The sequence below is a fragment of the Sebastes umbrosus genome, chromosome 16 (assembly GCF_015220745.1).
Source record: "Sebastes umbrosus isolate fSebUmb1 chromosome 16, fSebUmb1.pri, whole genome shotgun sequence".
NCBI classification, from domain to species: Eukaryota; Metazoa; Chordata; class Actinopteri; order Perciformes; family Sebastidae; genus Sebastes; species Sebastes umbrosus.
Genome location: NC_051284.1, coordinates 25,966,139 through 25,984,632, shown reverse-complemented (window position 1 = coordinate 25,984,632; position 18,494 = coordinate 25,966,139). Strand labels below are relative to the sequence as shown.

Here is an 18,494-nt window from a genome sequence, read left to right as displayed (position 1 = left end):
GTTTTCAGATCTGTCAATTAAATCAACTAGACAAAAATTGTACGAGTGTTAGTCGAGTAGGAATTTCTTTGGCCGAAGACCGCCCTATCCAATCTGATATCTGAGCGTAACTAAATCGAAATTTGCTTCAAGATATATAACCATGTTTTTTAAATAACCTTTTGTTATTGAACAAAAGAAGCTTAACTTCTCAAATATTTAATCTTGTCAGAACACAAACACCTGTGCAAAAACTTTTCCTGAATAAAATACAGTCTGAAATTGGCAAAATTGTGTTTTTTGATGATCAAGTGATCAAAGGCTCAGTATATATAATATGAAAAAATGCTATGGTTACAGTTACGTTTGTTACAAAAAAGTATTGATACCAAGGAAAGATTTTTTCACTTGGTTGAAGTTATTTTTAGAATAGTTTAAAACTTAAAGCTATTACGAGGAGCTTGTGTTAATTTCGGCGGTCCCTGTGGACAAAAGCGGTAGTGTTTCAGAGCACCAGAGTCCCTTTAGAAAAACCTCTAATTTTACTGCAGCAGGCTCAAACAGTCTGCCCCGCTCAGTCCTGGTTCTGGTTCTCCCGTGCCTCCCTTCCCTCCAGCCGCTCCAGCAACACGGCAGCGTGGTGTCGGTGTTGGCTGCGAGGCGAAGCTCTGCTCCTGGCTGGAGGAGGCTCAGTCTGAGCTGAAGGTTTCTGGTGGCCGACCCACTGGCACCGATGACGAGCATTAAGAAGAACTATGTAGAAATAGCCAATCTTCTCGCTGAGGGTCTCGTTTACTTATGTAGGTCATATAGAGGCATCGGTATTAAACTGAGACTGTTTCATAACCAGTTAAAAGTTCCTCACAGTAATAATATACTTTATAATATAGATATTTTTGCTGTGTAGGCGTTTGAACCCGTAATGTAGAATAGAGCAAGGAGGGGGAGAATCATGAGGTTAAATATGTGAAATCATTATTTTATCGATCCACGTTTCATGGAGGAGTAGCAGGATTATGCACTACTCAGCTGATTTTTTCAGTTACAGCTCAGCGTTTGTTATTAATACATTTTCTTTACAAGGAATCGTTGTTTTAACATATTTGTATCAGGCGGTGGAAGACACAGAAAGAGTAGAAGGGTTGAACGGCGGGGTTAGAAGGGTCAGATTTATTAGGTCAGATCTCCTGTGTGTTTAACACGGATTTGACTCATTTACAAGGGTTCATATTATGTAAAGGGTCAATTCAGTAAAAGAAATAATAATAATTCCCTTAGTGGTGTCTGTTCATGCAGAAAGTTTTGATTTTAAGATATCTGCCTCTGAAACCTCTGTTGTCATCCCAATACAACGGGCATAAACAGGTAGCATTAAAACAGTTTTCATGGGACTATCTCTTCAGTAGAAAGTAGTTCCAGCAGTAAAGTTAAGGGATGATCTAAAGTAACCAGGACATTGTTTTTGGAAAGACAAGTTCCTGTTGAGTTTCTCAAATATATCATGTTTCAGCGCCTTGAGCAACACAATAAAATGTTTGTTCTCCTCCGTTGTATTCAGGCGAGATGAACATCTCTAAACCTACAATATCTGCATGACTAAACACCACGGGGGGTTAAGTAGAAAAATATCTGTACTTGGTGACCTGACCCTTTAAGAGTCTTCAAATATTTTCGACATGTTTCTGTTTGCAACACGTGTGTCAACTCCAGAACATGCCAGAGGGGTGTGTGGCTGAGATAGAGATAGATAGATAGATAGTGAGAGTGAGAGAGAGAATGTTTACTTTGGTAAAGAGTTGTTTACTCTCCGATGGGAGGAGGACGGACATCCCCGAGTTATTTGTGCTGAACAATGAGCAGCCTCAGCCCCAGAGGGGATTGCTGATCCTAAGATCTACTCTCAGAAAATGCACCGCAAAGCACAACCTCCGCCGGAACACTCTGGAATAAGGATCTCATTAAGCTGCACAGCAGCCAGCGGCACTGCCATGGTAACGACAGAGAGGGCCGGAGACGACATTATACATAACTATTAACATAATAACAGGCAGAAGAGTGGCTATTGATTTGGCTGATGGCCTAATGAACTCCAATAGGTGACGATCGGAGATGTAAACAGACCGAGAGAAAGGTCAGGCGACTTTGAGGAAAATCCCCGACCTTTATCTTCTGGCTGAAACGTAACATCACTCACCCTCGGCTCCGATAGACACCAGCTTCACTCCTTTGCCGGCGATGAAGTCGAGTGCTTTGTTGACGTTGGAGATCTTGTGGACTCTCATCTTGCCTCTCTCTGGTTTGGCCAAGCGTTCGCCTAGACAGGAAAACACGAGACAGATAAAGGATGATGGGTGTGTCTGGCAGTTCCTCATTCAAAATAAATAACATTTTGTTCTACCAAACACAAAATAGAAGAGAAATACGTCACATTACATTACATTAATCATTCCATATTCATTCCAGCACCCTTTGCACTATGCATCAGACTTAATCACACATTTGTATCTGTTAAAAATGTACCTTAAAAGGAAGATTTGTCAAGTATTTAATATTCTTATCAACATGGGAGTGGACAAATAATGCTGCTTTATGCAAATGTATGTATATATTTATTATTGTAAATCAATTAACAACACAAAGCAATGATAAATATTGTCCAGAAACCCTCACAGGTACTGCATTTAACATAAAAAATATGCTCAAATCATAACATGGCAAACTGCAGCCCAACAGGCAACAACAGCTGTCAGTGTGTCAGTGTGCTGACTTGACTATGACTTGCCCCAAACTGCATGTGATCATCATAAAGTGGGCATGTCTGTAAAGGGGAGACTCGTGGGTACCCAGAGAACCCATTTTCATTCACATATCTTGAGGTCAGAGGTCAAGTGACCCCTTTGAAAATGGCCATGCCAGCATGTGACAGTGCCGTCCATCCATTCATTCATTCAGGTAATCGTGTTCAGTAAAACGCTGTTTACCTGAGATGACCTCCAGCAGCAGCATCAGTTTCAGTCCATCCCGGAAGTCCTCCTCGATGTTATCGATCCCGGTCCCTGCTTTCCTCAGGTGAGAGTTACACCACGCTGTAAATGTCTATAGAGATGGAAGAAAAGGAAGGAAGAACAAAGATCATCAGTCACTGCGCTGATAAACGTATAAATCACATACTGGACGTGTCTGCAGCAGCCAGCAGGTCATGACTGTGATGCAACCAGAGTCTCTTTATGTTTGTTCGTACCGCAGTTATTAAATTAACACCGTTTTACAATCTGTTGACAATGGCGCCAGTTCAACGCATTAAACCCAGCAAGGCTAACATCATCACAGACAGAATTAGATTTGTGTCGTAAACATTAAGGCAGGAGGTCAGTGTATGAAGAAGTGAGATGTTTTACCAGCTGGAAGATGCAGGTTCAGGACTCCCCTGTTGTAACAATGACATGTACTAGCAGCTCTGTGAGGCTGTGCTTTGGCATAGTAGTACTTTCAGCTAAATACTAACCCCTGCATAGCAGCATGCTCACATTGTCAATGCTAATGCTGATGTTTATCAGGTGTAATGTTTACCATGTTCACTATCTTAGTTTAGCTTGTTAGCTTGATAGTATTTGCTAACTAGAAGGGCACTCTGAGAGAGCAGACCTCTGCCAAGGTCGTTTCCATTAGTGGAAAATAATGAGTGTTTCCACCCCGTTATTCTGATCGGCTCCAACATTTAATAGGTTCTTCCTTGGCTCATTCTACAAACTTCCACCAAGCTTCACATGCAGTTTGTGGCAAGTCATAGTGAAGTCAGCACACTGACACACTGACAGCTGTTGTTGTCTGTTGGGCTGCAGTTTGCCATGTTATGATTTGAGCATATTCTTTATGCTAAATGCAGTACTGTGAGGGTTTCTGGACAATATTTGTCATTGTTTTATGTTGTTAATTGATTTCCAATAATAAATATATACATACATTTGCATAAAGCAGCATATTTGTCCACTCCCATGTTGATAAGAGTATGAAATACTTGACAAATCTCCCTTTAAGGTACATTTTGAACAGATAAAAAATGTGCTATTAATCGTGATTAACTATGGACAATCATGCAATTAATCGCGAATAAATATTTGAATCGATTAACAGCCCTAGTTATTAGTATTACATGAATGTCTACCATATTTCGTTGCAGTCCATCTGATAGTTGCTGAGATATTTCACTCAAAACTACAAATGTCAACCTCATGGTGGCGCTACATGAAAGTGAGGGGATCACCAAAGTCAGTAGGATCCATCCTCTGAGAACAATGAATGTTGGTACAAAATTTCATGGCAATCCATCCAATAGATGTTGAGATATTTCAGTCTGGACCACAGTGGTGGACCGGCCAACCAACAGACCAACAGATGGTCATCAATAGGGTCGTGCTAATAGCTAAGAATCTGTGTTTAATGTGTCTGTGAGCGACACACTAAATCACTACCAGCTCTGTGTGTGTTGTTTTGCAGCTGAACCAGACCTGTTGACTAATACATGTGTTTCCTGTTGGTTTATTCACATACTAGCAGCCCTTCATGGGAACATTTCCCTGTGATGCTAACAAGCGTTATGTTCTGCTCTCTCTGTGTCGGAGCCGCAGCACACTGGAGCATTGTGTACTGTATACAGTAGGTGTAGCCGGCCTTGGATTCTCTGGCATCGCTGGCATGCAAACATGCTAACGGAAAACATCTGGAACAGGATCTCAGCCGCCCAACAGGAGCTGGCAATGAGGAGTGGGCCCGCCATGCACCCCACCGTGAATGCCTCTTTACGAGTTCCCGGGTTAATTACACCCAGGGCCCCGAACACCAGGCACCATGTTTCCACCAGAGAGCTGAAGGAGGACCTGCAGGAGCACAGCCAGGCGTTTATGAAAGCCTGCACTGTCTCTCCGCTGGCCTGCCTTCAACTGACGGGGAACAAAAGCCACTTAAAAGTCACTGGCGAGCTGGTTTTGGAGCGCTCGTGGAACTTCCGCGATGAGATCACTCTTAAAAATGGAGTGGCGTGAGGTTTACACGGCTATCAATAAACTCTAGAGCCGGGTTTCAGATGTGTGCCAGTTGTGCTGGCATGTGGTGGGAGGTTTCAACCAATGAAAAAGCCAAAGGATGGTGTAGAAGAAGTGGAGGGAGAAGGGCAGATTATATGGTGCTTTATCTCCAAGGGTAGAGCTGACAGAAAAAGACCAGCGCGGAAGATTTATGTGCAACGGGCAGACACACGCCCTCAGCCCGTAAGAGACAGTGTATATTCCTCTGAGGTTAGTCATGATTTAAGTCAAGCTCCAACAGGCACTAAGATATTTCAATTAACCCTAATCAATAGACCTTTTAGAGGCTTGCCAAAGATTGTAGAGAAAGGGCTGTGGTGTCAGCAACTAACGTGAATACTGTATAATTTAATCAAAGTGTTACGTTGAGGGTGTTTGCTCCTCTGCAGGTTCTCACAAGGTTTATTCTCTTTTGTCCAGGATGTCATTTTTTGACAAGTGTCAGCCTCTTTTCTTTCCCTTCCCTTTTATGGTTCACTTTCTCACCACTTAACTAAACACAAACACCTTCCAGAAACGACAGAGAGGAAACTCAAAGTGCTGTTTGGGAATTTTGTAAATTTCTCAAGCAAGAGGTAACCGACCTTTAATAGACTGACATCTTGTTAACATGTAGTCAGCAATATGCACACAGATCAGTGCTTGAAGTGGAAAGTGTGGGTGTTGGCCGGTATCAGCAATATCTGGGGACTTATTCCTATTTATTATTATTTCTTTAAGCATGTTCTACTGTGTCAGTCATAATCAGCTGTGGTTTTATTGCGATATTATTATACTTGGTCTATTATGCATCTTCTAAAGGCTTATAATACTCCAATAATATTCCAGCTGGAACATTATAAGGTTAAGATGGTGTGTTTGAATATTTACCCATAGTGTTAAAAGTTAAAGTGCTTTCCTGTGGATGCTCCTACATATCATGCAGCAGGATAAAGAGACAATTTTTGACAGTGAATAAAAATTACTAGGAGATATTGGGTTTGGGGGTCCTCCCCAAGAACATTTGGAGGTTTTTGACTCAAAACTGTGAAATTTGACATCATTTTGGACCATTATTATTACCAGTTCAATGATTATTTTATTATTTACACTAAGGGTGTAAGAAAATATTGGATATCGGGATATTATGTTTTGTGATACTGTATCGATTCTCAAAAACACTTTATTGATTTTTAATTAATTGTTTACATGCAAAGATTAACTCAGTCAAAACTTTATTTTATTTGCAAATAAATCTCAAAGTAGTGCTATGATGTTGGATGTTACAGTGATTGTTATAAATGCAAATGCAGATCCCAAAAAAATACAAAATAAACATTTTTTCACTAAGATTTTATGCATATGGTGGTGTGTCTTTATACTATGACAGTTTTCCTAAAATTAGATTTTTATAGTTTTCATAGTTTTTATGATCATACGGCTTATGAGGCAAATACGCTGGCGCTGCACCGTTATGAATCGCAGAGAGGGCAGACAAGAGTACCGGCGGCTTGAGAGAAGTGCCGGTGCGCAAGAAAAAGTCACGATACACCAAGGAGTAAAATGAAGAAGTGCCAGTACAGCGTACCGGTGAGTACCGGCCCACTTCGAGCACTGACGCAACCAAAGGATAGGATAGGATAGACCTCCTAATACCATAATTTCATGAAGAAGGTACAAATGGTAATGAGATAAGTGTTTTGAGTAGATCAAATGAGCACTTTTCTACTTTAACCTCCTGCTTAGTGCAGCTTTAACAGCACCAGACAGCTGAAAATGTCAAAAGGCTCTGAGTCAACACATAAAGAGCCCGGTTGTGAAAACGACTGAAAGTTCACGGGAGGAATGTTAGCTTGTTAAATGTGCTGGAAGGAGGGTAAGTTTGGCCGCTCCGGGGCCGGGCGACGGGCCTCCTCCTCCTGGCGAGAATTAGCCAGCCCTCCCACAGCTCCTCCTGCAGCTCCTCTAACTCTCTGGGTCACGGTGGAGTTTGGCAGCAGCTCGCGGTGCCGGCTGGCCGCCACCTGCATGGTCACGTGACCCCGCTGGCTGTGTTTTGGTCAACACTCGAAGGCCCTTCAGGTGTTCTGGGGCTCTTGGCAGGTCATGACACCGTTACCGGTCCACTGGTTGCAGCGGCAGATTACTGCATGAGTCACACGGTCAGAGAGGGAGTCTAATCTCACTAAATCTATAAACTCTGCGCTAAAAAAGCATCAGGAATATAAAAACAAATAGCTGTCTACTCTGTGGAAGCCAGTCCTAAATGCTTTCAGAGTTTTGGGTAACTTTTACTGGATGCGAAGACATTAGCGAGACAGCGTTACATTTTACAAACACAATTAGTGTTAATTAACTTCCTAAAAACCTTTTCTTTTATAAGGTTAAATGTGAAAACATACTGTGTAAAAATACAAACAACACACTAAAGCAGCCAAACTGCGTGTTAGTCCAACATTTTTTCATTATCATACCTATAATACATATTGCTGTTTTTTATATACAATTTTTCTACATAGATCATTGACTGGTGAGGAACTTTTTGCCAGGAACATGGAAATATTTTATTCTATTGTTGTTTTTATCTGCTGTTTTGTAACCTGTTAAGAAAAGTGCTATATAAATAAAGTTTATTTTTCTTCTTCTTCTTCTTCTTATTGTTATTATGCAGCTTTAGCCTCATACTGTATTATCATGTTTGGCTTGTTGTTGTAAAACAAGTCCTCTGGAAACATTATATATTCTGCATTTTCAACCAACTCATGGAGCTAAAGTTATCTTAATTAGCAAACTAGCTATACAAGCTAAATAGTTAAAAATAAATCTGCCAGCAACAGTTGAAGCTTCAGTCGACAAAATGAACAGTTGTCTGCTATAAATGAGAAGCTTTTGTCCACCACTGCCTTAAAACAGGGACTCATTGTTTCAAAAATACCTACGAATATGCAGCAATATTATTATAAAGCAACAGTATAGCAACAGTAACTGAGGACGGCGACGCCTAACAAACTATCCATCACCTGCAACTCTTTTGTTCACCTGCCACTGTGACTGGTGGATTCCAAAATCTACCAGCCCCTCAATAGATTATCATTGTTTTTTTGGCCGGTGAGTGAAGCAAATCTTGTATATTTGCCAGCATTTTGCTGGTGGCTGGTGCTAATTTCCAACCGTGCACATGACTCTAGTTTGTCTTTGTAACTCAGCGAGACATACTGTAATTAATTGTTGTGTTTGACGACCGAAGGAGCAACCAGAGAAAAACTCCCCCTGAGAGTTGAGTTGTCATCGGTTGCTATCACTCCATTAAAACTGCTGCCGTTGGGTTTCCCCTGTGCAGAAGTATTTATAGCTAAAGGATGAATAGTACCATCACAAACATGTACCACTAGTGAAGCTTCATCCGGATACTCTTACAGTATTATCAGATAAAGTGTATGCACTGATCATCTGTGATGGTCACAGTATTTATTTTATTATGAAATGTTATTTTGTTCTAACTATGTTTGTGTTTCTGCAGCACTTTGGATTTTCTTCAACTTCCAGGAATGACTTTTGACAAACTCCAGATCTGAAAACTGGTGTAAACGTGTTGGAGAGAACGATATCAACAGTAAGACCTAAAGTTGATCCTAAGGATCGGTATCAGGGTTAGTCCATGGCATAAATTTCGGTATTGGCTAAAATAAAGCCCATCGAAATCTGATCTTTCTTTACTGTACTCTAAAGATTGAGATTAAGTAGTCTACAGCTGTTATTTCAATGAGTCAGATACATATTTAATCAACATTTAAGTAAATATTAGTGTCGGATCGAGGTCTGTATTGGCGATACACTCAAAATAAAGGGACTCAAATTGGGATCGGGGCAAAATAGACCCCAGGATGAGATGTTCAACAGCTGTTTAACAGTGTGTCAGTGTTTTGAGAGGCATCACCGCCTTAAGCATCAGAGCATAATAGCCAATATGCTCGTCCTAATAGAGAAAGAAAGAGAGAGCACTTTACAGCCTGTTTGCTGTATAAATACAGTACTTTGCTGTGTATAGAGTGTGTCCTATGATCCCTGTGCGCTCGATGTGATGGTGTTGTCCTCGTACAGTTTGCGTCAGCGCCTTATGTGCTGTGAATCTCAGTAAGCTGTTAAAATGTCTGCTCCAGAGTCCCGGAGACCAATTCCTGCTCATCAACAACGCGCCACAGAAAATCATCCTCATTACTGGGACTTAAATGCAGTCTGTTTCAGGTTCAGCACAATGTGTGGAGTAACGGAGCAAAGCGAAAGCTCGACTGACTGTCTGTCTGCGGGAGGAACTGGAGGATCATAAATTTTGAGAGCCCCTCTCCCCTCCACTCTCTCCCCTCCTCTCTCGCTCTGGTCTCAGCCTCCCAGAACTGAGGCGGGCTGTAAAAACAACGGGGGTCAAGAGCCGGAGGAATCTGCTCCGCATCACTTTCAGGGAAAGTTGCCAGTCAGCGTCATTATGGCAGCATTTTTCCCATAGCAACTACTAAACGCACAGCTCAGCAAACAAACTATACCTGAAGAGTAAACTAGTGTGTTTTACTGCATTATTTTCAGACTGATAGGGTAGCCTATTTGTAACAGATTATCATCACATCATTTAGTTTATAAAGTGTCAGAAAATAGCACCTTAATAAAACACAGAAAAGCCACAATTCTTAACATTTAAGAAGCTGAAACTGGTGTCTATTATCAATATAGTTAAAGGTGCTGAATGCAAGATTGGGAGCATTTCTATTGCCTCTGCATGGCTCTCAACATAGCGACAACTGAACCGGCGGCTCATAGCTAACTGCGAAAACAACAGCAACATTGCCGACAGATTTAACAGTGTTTAGCTGAGGGGGTTTACCTGAGGGGGAACCGGTCAAAAGTTAAGCATAAAAGTAAATTCTTGAATTTTTATGATGAAGACTTACTGTATGCAGACAGTGTGGGCTGTGTCTGAAAAATCATTCACTTCTACCAACTCACTATCAAGGGAGTTCTATGTAGAGGACTATACTGTATAGTGAGCTCATCTGCAAAATGAAAAAGCACTTTTGGACACTACTCGGGTCATTTTCTCGGCACCGTTTATTACGTCATTGCTGTTGCACACTTAAAATGTGCCAATCAATCCATAATAAATGTTGACATGTATGTTTGTGTGTGATTAATACATATTGTAAGCTATTTTGTTGAGTTGCCTCTCAGCGAGTGAATTTAAGTTCTTCCTGGTAAGCAGTGATGCAGCGTATTCGCTAGGGCTTTTATTGTGAAAGGTAAGAACGGAAGGAGTAAAGCGGTGATGCGCTGCTGTTGTCAACGTGGAGGCAATAAGAGTATTTTCCCAAACTAATAAATCCAAAGTACTTTGTGGCTGTTTGTGTTGTGATGCTGCTCTGCTCACATTAAATATATTATTTTCGCACCATAACTCTTGTCTCAATCGCGCCGCTCTCTCTTTCCTCTCGTCCGTCTGGTTAGTGACCATCGTTGTACACTGCTTTTCACAATGCATTGTGGGATACTTTGAGTTCACTGTAGAGGGTATAATAATTCTCACTATACATTCAGACAGCACTACACAATGGTGAACTCGCTATGTAGTCCACTATATATAAATAGATTTGAACTTGATGTCAACCAATCCATCATCATGACATGTGACTGCATGACACGGTTGGAAAACCCAGAAAAAGCTAGGAGGTGAACTAATCAAGTAACCAACCATTCACTGTTGGAACAAATAAAGACATAAACCATCTTTAACAATTAAAAAAGAGCTTTATCTTTCTCTACCTGTACTGAACCACATCATCTAAATACATTCTGATGATGGAAACAGCTTCATGACACATAGAAGGAGCCTTAATCCCATCACATATAGTTTTCTTCTTTGAAACACTCTCTCCTGTTCCTCTCCCCACCTCTCTCTCTCAGCTCCCAGCCTCCCCCCTCATCCACTCCCCACTCCATTAATCAACCTCAGTTAGGAAAATATGTCCTGCTTCTCTGCCAGCTCCATATTAGTACAATCCTTTTACTGAAACAAGCCAGCGCATGAGTTCGAGGAGCCGCTGCCATATCCGAACACACGGGCAGGCGGACAACTCTACGAGAGATGAGAGGAAAGGCAGATATTGCTGGCAGAGCGTCTGACACAGGAAGGCGGTTTTCAACACCGCGGCCAGTTTCTCAAGCCTTCGTCTCCAACTCCGGGTACCAGAGGGCCTCTCGTGTCCCGATGAAACCCCACAAACACGCAGATCAATTGCAAGAAAAACGTCTATATGTTTCCAGCGTCTCCTCCAGAAGGTTCAATAAAAGTAAGAGAGGGGAGGCCGGAAGGGGAAAAAAACATTTCCCCTTTAGAATCAAATCCACAACATTAGAGCGTAACGCCACCCACAGCTCCAGAGAGAATGAAAACTGTCTGGATGAGTTGGGGGGGAAATGGGCCTCTGCGAATCCCAGGGAGGTGAGAGTGTCGTTTCTCGGCTGTTAAGTCTATTTCTGCTGCCTGCGTCTCTCTTCGGGGGCTCGCGGGGGCCAGAAAAGTGCTGGTGGAAAGAGTTTCTGGTGCCAGGAAAACAGCTACAGCACCTTCCTCCCGCTCAGACTCCCAGATGACTTCCTGATGTGTGATGGATAGCGGGCATCGCGTTTAACCAGACGAGTTCACGGAGAGTAAAATGGCACCCTGGAGGGAGCGCTGGGGAGGGGAGGGGGGAGCTGTCTATGAGGCGTGCCGTGTTCAAGGGTAGCAATGGTGAATGATAAAGAAGGGGAGAACTTTTAGCATTTATTTCTGCTACTAAGACTTTCAAGAATGAGATTTGAATTGCTGCATTGTAGTCATGTCCTACCCAGTGGGCTACCTCTGGGTCTGAGAAGTGAAGCCAATGCTGAAGTGTCTTAAACTGTCATTCTCTCTAACAGCCAGCAGGGGGCGACTCCTCTGGTTGCAAAAAGAAGTCTGATTGTATAGAAGTCTATGAGAAAATGAGCCTACTTCTCACTTGATTTATTACCTCAGTAAACATTGTAAACATGAGTTTATGGTCTCAATCGCTAGTTTCAAGTCTTCTTCAATACAGTGTGATGTTTATTTAGTGAATTATGGTCTCATTTAGAGTCAAATAGACCATAAAGCAGGGGATGCTTTAGGGCGTGGCTACCCTTGTGATTGACAGGTCGCTACCCCGGCGTTGTCCGGTCTGGGAGTTGTCTGTATTTTTACAACTTTAACCCTTTCACGGTGTGTTTTCAGTTCATGAAAGTTAATTGTAAGATATTGGTCGCCTTAAAATGTCTTATTCAGTGTTCGGTTGTACTACTTAGCTCATTTTGCGGCAAAATCAACTAATTTCAATAAAATCTGTGAACTCACTCGTAGGAAGTAAAATTTGCAGAAATCTTAAGTTCGACTTTGGTAAACACACAAATTTGCGTTGTCGACCAATAGCAAGCCGTCTTGACAGTAGGGATGTTACAAACGACTAACTTCCCTGACAACAGAAGTTTAAACTTGTCTAGTTGACGAGTCTAAAAGTTAAAAAAAAAGTAAAAATTGAGCACAATTTAATCTATAAGGTTAAACATTGTCCGAAAAGGCCTTTACACGGGTCTTTTTATTCGCACTTCAATATATTTTTTCAAATTGTTGTTTTTGTCATGAGTACATTGACACAAAACGTGAATATTACGCAGCAAAAAAGAGACATAACTTTTTTCGAAACAGGGTCAATATTCTGAGCTTTTGCACTGCGATTCCTTCCGTTCTTACCTTTTTGCAATAAAAGTCCTAGACATATAATATTTTGTGTCGTTTATCTGTCACGCCCTCAGTATGTAAATAGGAGGCTTTTGTAGCTTATTAGCTGTGCTGCACCATCAAATTGCAGTTAATCCCCCCTTTGCTGGAATATAAACTTCATAGGAGACCGAGAAGTGTCACCTGTAATCTGGAGTTTGTCAGTGTTGCCATGACAATAAGTAAATCTTTAGTTCACCTGATCACAGTTGTTGTTGTTGACTTGGACACCTACTGCAGCGCGACTGAGCCAGACACAGGACAGAAAGTTACTGAATAACTTATTCTCGGAGGAGATGCCTGAATTTGGTCCAAACAAAAACAAAAACTTCCAAACAGAAAAGTGCAGCTGTTGAAAAAGATGTGATGATGCGTGCGTTTGTGACAGCGGCGTCAGCGGATATAGATATCAGGTACGGGTTACATCCTGAAATAAAAACAAACCGTCATCCAAAAAAAAGAAGTGAGAGGTGAATCAGAATTGACAATGAAAGTCTGGCAGAGTGAAGAGACGAGGATTCGGGTTTCAGTCTGGAGGTACAGCAGAGGAGAAGAGACAGAGAAGCCGAGAGGACGGAGCGGACGTGACGCCGGCCGGGGCCAAGCTGCTGTCTGGACGCTCTGCAGACTGCTGTGCTGTGGCTCCGTGCATCTGGCCAGCAAAGAGAGACTCAAACACAAATTCCACCTCAGCAATTGAGTGGGAGGCGAGAGAGCACAGAGTCTGAGAAAAAGTGATGGTAGAGGGCAGAACGACTGGATATGATGAAGACAGACAGGAAAACAACATTTCTAAGGCAGTTGTTTCCCGGCATGATCTGAATTTTTCAAGAGTGTTATTGAACTCTGATGATGTTTTTCTCGATAATTTCACTTAAAACTGACATATTAATTTTGCACTCATGTTTTTAAAATGAGAAAATACTCAGTACTTTCCATTTGTCAAGTTTTTAACTCACACATACGAGTATACAGAAATAGGCTTTACCATGTGGTTATTTCATATAGACCATTTACTGAATTACCAGAAAACATGCTGTGTCGTGATTTATAATGCGGCTTTGTTGAATACTCGATTCTGATTGGTCAATCATGGCGTTCTACTGTCTGTTATATTTGTATTTTTTATGTATAACAGTATATGCAGTTTTTTGCATGCAGTATAAATGTGTGTAAAGAAATCGCTATATATCGCCTTGCTTACAGTATCGCAATATATCGCAATATATTGAATCGTTACCCCTGTATCATGATACGTATCATATCGCCAGATTCTTGCCAATACACAGCCCTAGTTTGGCCGCTCGTGTTTCTTGCCCTGATGGAGTTTGTTGTGGTTGAATACCGATGGAAATGATGGCCAAAGTTGCATTAAACCAGAATATTCTATTTCTTTCACTGGTATTTACGAGGGATTTGATGCCACCAGTCATTGAAACTTCAGACTCAGGATCAGGCAAACAAATAAACAAACAGAAAGAGATGGACTGACGTCCACAGAGTCACCCACAACATGAAGACATTTACACCTCGAGCCCAAACAGCAGGACAGCGCTGCATAAACAGCACCACTGCTCCATCCATCCTGCTCAGAGTGAGTCACGGACAGGAACTATGTGACCTTTCTGCCTCCTCAACCTGCTAGAGAGATGAAGGGGAAATCTCTCTCTGCCTCTCTCTGTCTCTCAGTTACAGCCCAGAAGATGCTCTGTGTGTCTCTTACAGGAAGGACAGGAGTCTGAGGACCTGCCAACTAGCCAGGGGAGTGCGCTTAAAGGGTCAAAGGTCGTCGTTCATCCTCCTCCGTCTCCTTCCTCTAAAGCTCACTGGAGAGTACAGCCTGACTACACACACACATAACAAACACGAACAACAAACACACACACAAATACACACTTCTCTGGCTCCAAAAAACATCAGCGAGGCTCAGCTGAGGCTGCCAGATGTGGTGTGTGTGTGTGTGTGTATGCGTGTGTGTGTGTGTGTGTATAGAGGATGATATGGAGCTGGTGGACCGTTATACTGGCTCACTGCAGCTGGTCGAGAGACACTTGCCAGTATAATCCAGTACTGTGGCTCTCTGGATCCCCTCGTTCTCCCCTCTAGAGCTGCTCAGCTGGACGTCTCGCTCTCTTTCTTTTTCTGTTTCTCTCAGTTTCCATCACAGATTTGGATGAAATTTCTAGATATTGGTGCCAATATGATACCTGAGATTTTAGTACTGATATCAAAACAATACCTTAGTTTATATTACAAAGTTTTAATCCTTTCTTTAAATTCAACAAAATCTGCCAAACTGCTCAATATGTCGGCGATAAAACAGGAAGTATACCAAAAGACTTAAGTTAGAAAATCAAGAAATATCCGATCAGAAAATATGCAAAGAAGCCAAAAGATCTGACCAAGCATTCTGTTATAACTGCAAATAACCTTTTATTTTTTTCAAAAACGATTAATTTGCTGATTATTTTCTCCATTGATCGATTAGTTGTTCGGTTTATAAAATGTCAGTAAATTACAAAAAATGCCCATCATCATTTCCAGGAGCCCGTGGTTCATATATCTTGTCCAATAAAACCCAAAGATATTCAATTTGTAAAGATATATAACACAAAATAAAACAAATCCTCACACTGGAGGAGCGTAAACAAGCTAATTTTTGGCATTTTTGTTTGAAAGATTACGAAAAAGGATTAATTAATTATCAATTATCAACTACTCGTGTAATCGACTACTTGTTTCCAGCTCTACATTCTATGCCAACTTTTCCATATGCATGTTACGGATATACGTTGTTTGTACTCAAAATCTGTCAAGGTTTGATACCCAGCCCTACTGTACAGTCGTGGCTTTATCTTCTGTGTCGTGTGACGCTTCATTAACTATTTCAACCTCCCAGAACTATTTGGCGGCCCTGTAAAGGACTCATGGACTTTTCAAAACCACAAGACTTTAATATGAATTCTAATCAAGATCTCAAAGTTTCAAATGATGCCAAATGTGTCATACTGATTGTTTAATTCACAATAACAGTGCAATCAAAAAAATAGATGGATTGATGAAGCTGTTGTCATTAGAGCTGCAACTAACGATTATTTTCATTATCGATTAACCTGTCGATTATTTTCTCGATTAATCGATTAGTTGTTTGGTTTATAAAATGGTGAAAAATGTCGATCAGTGTTTCCCAAAGCCTAAGATGACGTCCTCAAATGTCTTGTTTTGTCCACAACTCAAAGATATTCAGTTTACTGTCATAGAGGAGTAAAGCAACCAGAAAGTATTCACATTTAAGAAGCTAGAATCAGAGAATTTAGACTTGTTTTCTTAAAAAATTACTCAAACTGATTAATGGATTATCAAAACACACTGTCCCGTACTGTAGCAGCGTCTCTCGGCCCACCAGAGAAGAGGAAGCGTTCTCTCCTCTCCAGCCTGCAGTCATGATGGAGTGCGACAGTCTCTCAGGTGCAGCTTCCACCCAACCAGGCACTCAAACAGGCTGTTAATGCAAACTGCCGACTCAGCACAGTCATCCCATTACACTTATCTATCGCCTTGGCTGCTGCTGCTGCTTCAGTGCACACACACACACGTGCACGAGGGCGAGTGCGTTGAAGCAAAATGCCCCCCAGAGCGTACAAGAAAATATGCTATCACAGAGACACACATACATACAGCCTGTCTGCATACAGTAATCTGTGCACTAATGCAGCAAATACACTTCAACGCGTGCACATGCACACACGCATGCAGACACACTCAGTTGGAGCGCGTGCTGACGAAGCAGCGCGCCGGCCAAAAAAGTGCAGATTGACAAAGAATAGCAGCCATTGTGACCAGAGTCCCCTGATATTTACTCTCTAGTGGCCTCGATGCATATTCATGTGTGTGTGTGTGTGTGTGTGTGTGTGTGTGTGTGTGTGTGTGTGTGTTACAATGACAAGTCACAGAGTGGTAGTAGCTCTTTCCTCAGCCCGAGTTCATTTAACAAAGAGTGGCTCGTCTGTGAAAATGCCGCAGAGCACCTAACACTGGGCGGTTGCTATGACAACCACAAAAAAAGCCCGGAGACCCACAAACAAACAAGCTCGGCTGCGTCGAGGCTCTTAAAAAACCCACGGTCGTCGTCCACGGCTCCCCGAGCGCTCGCTGGGATCCAGCATGTCAGCACACACACACACACACACACACACACACACACTTACACTAACATACACCCCACGCAACACACGTTTACAACACCGAGAACGTCTGTGACGGTGAGAGTTCGCCTGGATGTTAAATTCAACGATTTCAAGGGAGGGTTTGGTGGAACTGAAGGATTTCTAGTTCAAGTGATCTTTCTAAAATCATTCTTAAACTGCTGCTGGATCAAACATCCGTCATGGTTGCATTTTATTAACAGTGTGATGGTCGTTTATTCTGTCGTGAATGTCACTAAATATGTTTACTTAAGTACTCTACGTATAGTATTTCCAATTCCTACTACTCTTCTACTTCACTACATTTTAGAGACAATTATTACACGGCTCTGTTGAATACTCAATTCTGACTGGTCAATCATAGCGTTCTACAGTCTGTTATTTCTTTATAGCAGACCGTTGCTATGTATAACAGACCGTTGCTATGTATAACAGACCGTTGCTATGGGCGCAGTTCTGATGTCGGACTCTGGAGGACCATTTTTGTGTCAAATGATTGAATTCTTAAGTAAGTGGCTGTGTAATAAGCGGGATAATGTACAGCTAGCAGGTCATTATTGTGAAATAAACCCCTTTAGGGCAACGTTCGGGGTTTATTTCACAATAATGACCGGCTCGCTGTTCATTATCCCTTATATATTGTGCTTTTTACTGCACAATTATCTGACAGTTGTAGTTACATGTTACTTTACTGACAAAGATTTTAGACGATACAAAGCATACAGTATGATCAGCTTCTAATATACAATTCAATATTATAGATTTAGTACAGTATATATAGTATATATAGTATATAAAGTAGTTAAACTTTGCTCCGCTCTCTGCTACTTTAACATGCTGTTTATAAGTTAATGCATCAATAATAATAATCCAATATAACACTCTAAAAGGGGCGATTCAGCATAATGAGTACTTTTACTTTTGATATTTAAAGTACATTTTGATGATCAAGACTTTTTACATTGTGGTATTGCAGCTTTACTTCAAAGATCGGAGTAGTTCTTCCACCACTGAAAAGAAAATACTCTTAAGGCCACCCGTTCATTTCTCTCACATCTATAAACGGTCACAGACTTTCAACCTGCAGTGTTGTTGTATTATTTCTCCTCCATTAAACTTCCATATTTGGTGACAAATGTCATACTGAGCGTGACACAAGTTGATAAGAAGAAGATGAGGCACTTCTGACGATTTCACAGCACACAAATTGGATGCAAATCCACGTGCAGATGTTATTCAAATAGAGCGCCCGGGCATCAAAGAGACCATGCTGAGCAACAAGTCATTCAAAGCCCAGTGTGAGCATGTATGTCCTCGCTTCACCGGCTCAGAGCAGAGCGTCCCGCTGCACAAAGGCCAGTCTGTAGAGAAGCCTGTTCTCTGGACTGGATGTGTCCAAACTGAAGCTTTATGGTACTTAAACAA

The 18,494-nt window shown here is 41.6% G+C and overlaps 1 protein-coding gene across 5 annotated transcripts in view; it reads right to left on the bottom strand.

The window, feature by feature from the left end:
- actn1 (actinin, alpha 1) overlaps nucleotides 1-18,494 on the bottom strand; it is a 67,560-nt gene that overhangs the window by 31,976 nt on the left and 17,090 nt on the right. For all 5 annotated transcript variants that reach the window (XM_037747359.1, XM_037747356.1, XM_037747358.1 and 2 more), the window contains exons 2-3: nucleotides 2,961-3,075; nucleotides 2,174-2,293 (exon numbers count right to left, since the gene is read on the bottom strand). In XM_037747359.1, coding sequence (XP_037603287.1) covers nucleotides 2,174-2,293; nucleotides 2,961-3,075 — 235 coding nt within the window. The remainder of the gene's footprint in view (nucleotides 1-2,173; nucleotides 2,294-2,960; nucleotides 3,076-18,494) is intronic.